This window comes from Lathyrus oleraceus, chromosome 3, assembly GCF_024323335.1.
Source record: "Lathyrus oleraceus cultivar Zhongwan6 chromosome 3, CAAS_Psat_ZW6_1.0, whole genome shotgun sequence".
Lineage (NCBI taxonomy): Eukaryota > Viridiplantae > Streptophyta > Magnoliopsida > Fabales > Fabaceae > Lathyrus > Lathyrus oleraceus.
In genome coordinates this window covers 525,959,043-525,963,109 of record NC_066581.1, presented here as the reverse complement: position 1 = coordinate 525,963,109, position 4,067 = coordinate 525,959,043, and the positions used below count along the sequence as shown (strand labels likewise).

General features: G+C 31.3%; 1 protein-coding gene across 3 annotated transcripts; it reads right to left on the bottom strand.

The window, feature by feature from the left end:
* Positions 1 to 1,018: 1,018 nt before the first annotated feature.
* Positions 1,019 to 3,472, bottom strand: LOC127128664 (uncharacterized). 3 transcript variants are annotated; one of them, XM_051058031.1, is made up of 7 exons: positions 3,353 to 3,472; positions 2,879 to 3,139; positions 2,567 to 2,648; positions 2,408 to 2,474; positions 1,799 to 1,984; positions 1,644 to 1,704; positions 1,019 to 1,423 (listed from the first exon to the last, which is right to left on the bottom strand). In XM_051058031.1, the coding sequence occupies exons 2-7, from the start codon at positions 3,102 to 3,104 to the stop codon at positions 1,263 to 1,265; spliced, it is 783 nt and encodes a 260-aa protein (XP_050913988.1). In that variant the 5' UTR covers positions 3,105 to 3,139; positions 3,353 to 3,472; the 3' UTR covers positions 1,019 to 1,262. The 3 variants fall into 3 exon arrangements, with proteins under 3 accessions (XP_050913988.1, XP_050913987.1, XP_050913989.1); XM_051058030.1 differs by having other exon boundaries at positions 1,020 to 1,423; positions 3,245 to 3,364; XM_051058032.1 differs by having other exon boundaries at positions 1,234 to 1,442; positions 3,245 to 3,364.
* Between the last annotated feature and the right edge of the window lie 595 nt (positions 3,473 to 4,067).

Genomic DNA, 4,067 nt, shown 5'->3' with positions numbered 1-4,067 from the left:
TTTATGAGTGATCTAATGAAGGAGTTTGAGATGAAAGATCTTGACGACATTGCATACTTCCTTGGTATTGAGTTCTGAAAAACTAGTAAAGGGTTGCTTGTGCACCAACATAGGTATACATTCTAAATCTCAGAGAAATTTGAAATGGAACAATGTAATGATGTCATAACACCTGTTGAACCAAGGCTGAAACTATCAAAATAAGATGATGAGAAGGCAGTTGATCCAACACAATATAGAAGGCTTATTGGATCATTGAGTTACTTTTGCAACACAAGACCACACCTAGCTTACAATGTGAGAATTGTGTTGTTTATGGAGAAACCAAAAGTGTCACACTTAGTAACAGTCAAAAGGATCTTAAGGTACATCAAATGATCAATTGATTGTGGCATCTTATTTCCAGTATTTAGCAAGGGAAGAAACGGAAAACTACTTGGATACATTTACTCTAGTTGGTGTGATGATATCTTTTTGTATGGAGAATACTAATCTCTTGGTGCTCAGGGAAGGAACTAGTCGGGGTACTATCATCTTGTGAAACTGAGTACATTAGAGCATCTTTGATGAATCTGATACAAGAATTGAACAATGAAAGGTGTGACACGGTGACATTGAAGATTGATAATATGTATGTCATAAACCTTGCCAAAAATTTCATTGCACTTGAGAGAATTAAACACGTAGAGGTGAGATTTCACTACTCGAGAAAGCAAGTAAGTGAACGAAAATTGAAATTGGAGCATTGCAAAAGTGAAGTTGAATTGGTTGATTTATTGACCAAAGATGTGAAATTGAAGTCTTCAAAAGATTGAAGAAATTAATGAGTTTAGAGTCATTAATAAACTTGAATTAAGATGATGTGTTTTGAGTTTAATTCAAGTATGTTAATTAAGATTCTTAAAGTTAGTCTGTTATAATTCTGTTTTTGTGCGGTTAGTGAGTCAGTGTGTGTGCAAGTTTGTAACAATCATAAAGCAATTATTCTTGTTCTAACAAGATCACCCGATCTTGCTCCGAATCTAAAGTGTCAATAGCATACTAGTACATAATTTTTTCTCCCATTTCATCACTAAAGAAACTTATCTAGCCAATCTTATGTTGCACTAATCACAACAAATCCAGCAACTTCATTCATTTATGAAACTTTTCAGAAAAATCCATACCTAACAACATACTAAAAAATGGAAACTTAACATACAAGCATCAAAAAACAATTTGTTCTATGGCAGTTTAGCCTAGTATATTTTCAGCATTTCATGTCAACAAACTATAAGACTGTTGATAACATTGAGGTAGAAATTCCAAGAATCACTTCTTTCGTTAATCCGTTCTTGACCAAATGGATGCTGTTCTACATACTTCACCATATTTTCAGCATTTGCCACTCCATCTAGATATCGTCGTAGATTGCCTCCCGCAGCTGACAAAACGAGTACACCCTTCAGACACGTGTTGGATAAACAACGTGATTAAGCATTTATAGAATACACGTTCATCATGTATGTCGGGCTATCTTGAAGAGTTTATGAAAATAAGCGGAAAACTACTTATTAATATTTCATAGTAAGTTGTTTTCATAAGTTCTTTCAAACAGTTTCACAAATGTTTCTTCGTCAGCAGATAAGTTCTGATAAGCATACCTAGTGAAATGTCATTCTGATTCTCATAACTGTATGTATGAGGAAAGATTGAATTGTATGGCTACAAAAATTTATCAAAACATTAAACATAAGTTAGTTGAAGATGAGAATGAAAATGTGAGACAACAAAAAAACGAAAAAGTCGGTTTATTTACCGGATTAAGCAATGCCTTGTAGGGAGAATCATCCAAAAGCAATGTGTTTGAGTCATTGTAATATCCCTTATCCCAAGGAAGATTAGGATCATATTTGTCCCAAATTTTCCTTAAATCCTTAAAAACAAGTGGTTTGTGTCTGTTTTCAAGTGTTCTGAAACATGTTTCAGTACAATGTGACAAATCCTGTCAAGAACAATAACATGTAGAGTAGAATGAGATGAATGTAAACCAATGTAAAAATCAATGCAGACATATCTCAAAGGTGTTAAATAACGGTCACAGTCGCAGTCGCGTAAAGACTTTCACGATTTCAGTCAGTGGTCGCATTGTGGTTGCGTAAAGGCTTTCGCAATTTCGGTTGGTACTGATGATGTGTAACTAATTGCGGTCATCGTGGTGTGAATCATTCACAATGTTTTTAAAGAATATTTTGTGATTTGTTATTTCGTCTACAAATTTTTTCTCAGCATTAAAATGATGAATAACAGTAACGACGCCTTTTGATACCGTTTTGTCGCGGTTGTTTTCGTAGTAATATACTGCTATTTGAAACTCTTAAGCTTTAGTTAAACTTATAAAATAGATGAAGAAGTGCTTAGTACTTACCCAACAGAAAATCAACTTTTGTTTCATGTCTCCCATCAAATAATCAACAACCCTATCAACATATTTTCTGCAAAATAATCAAAACACATGCGATCAATAAGCGATAACTAATTAATTCAATGACATTTTATAGAACATAAAGATTAAGTTGAAGAATACTTCAATCTTGAAGACCACACAGCCACATCAAATCTCTCAAAGCAGAAGTTCAGAAACTCAAGATAAAAAGGTCTCTTGAATACTGAAAAATCAATCCAATCATAAAAAAAAAAAATTAGTTCATATACACCGTCTTCAACGAGCATAGAAATATTACATTGTCACTCAATTGTAATGTGTCTGGTCCGAACACGACACAGACACGGATACAGACGAGCATAGAAATATTACATTGTCACTCAATTGTAATGTGTCTGGTCCGAACACGACACAGACACGGATACACGTGATTATATCAATTGTACTTCTCACCTGCTTTTCTCGAAATGGTTGTATCTCGAGTAACATTCTTTGGAGGTGGAGAAACAATGTCAGCAAGAAGTCCATTAATATCAAGAACAAGAAGCTTCTTCCTCGAACATCCAATCGAAGAAATGCACAAATTGATTACCTCCTCTTGTTTTTCATCATCAACTGATAATTTTGTCACAATTTCTTCACTACAAGTATTCTTCACCATTGCTACACCAAAAACCATTTTCTTCCTTTTATCTATCTATATTAAACTGAACTCTGTAAACAAAAACATGACAATCACAAATTAAACAAAAAATTATGAACACAATAACTCTAATAAGTGTGTGATAAGTATAACAAAGAAATTAGAGAGTAACATACCGAAGAAGTGTGTGAATTCTGTGATTCGTGACTTGAGCGCAAAGAAAATAAAAGTTAAATTAAATAAAGAAATAGCATTGACCTTTGGACTTTCGCTGTTTTTCTTACCTGAAAATTGGAAAGTACAATTTAGTTCAAAGGGCAAAGTTGGGAAATGAAAAGTGTTCTAAATGCCTGTCTCTAACTATTTAAGGTTTCTGTACTTGAGTTTGTTCAATTATTATTTAGGTAAGGAATATCAGATACAGATGTAAATAAACGTGTTCAAATTTATGTTTTTGGTATAAATATTAATCTTCTTTTTATATTGCTTTTTTTTTATATTTTTATTTCTGCAATAAATAATAATAGTGATAGAAAAAAAAAATTGTTAATATTATGTTAAGTTTGAAAATGATAAATAAAATAAACATACATTTTATTTTATTTTTAGTATGATAGGCATGCAATTTTATGGAGTCTATCTTTAAAATTTTGAACTTCCTTTAAGAGTTGTCTCTTGAATGTAAATTTTTATATATAATTTGTTTGGTAATCATGACTTTTTCTTGGGAACATAGTATTTTTTTTAGATTATACTTTCTCTATCACAAAATAATTATTACGGTAGATCATTTCACTATTAAAAAAATATAATAAATAAAAAAGAAGTAATAATATTTTTATTAAACCATCTTTATTTATTATTAGTGTATTTGAATTATTATAAATGCAGAGTAAGAGAATAATAAATTAAAATATTAGTTAGATGGCATAATTGAAAAATAAATATTAAAAATATATTAAAAATTAAAATGCAACACTTATTTTAGAATAAATGATT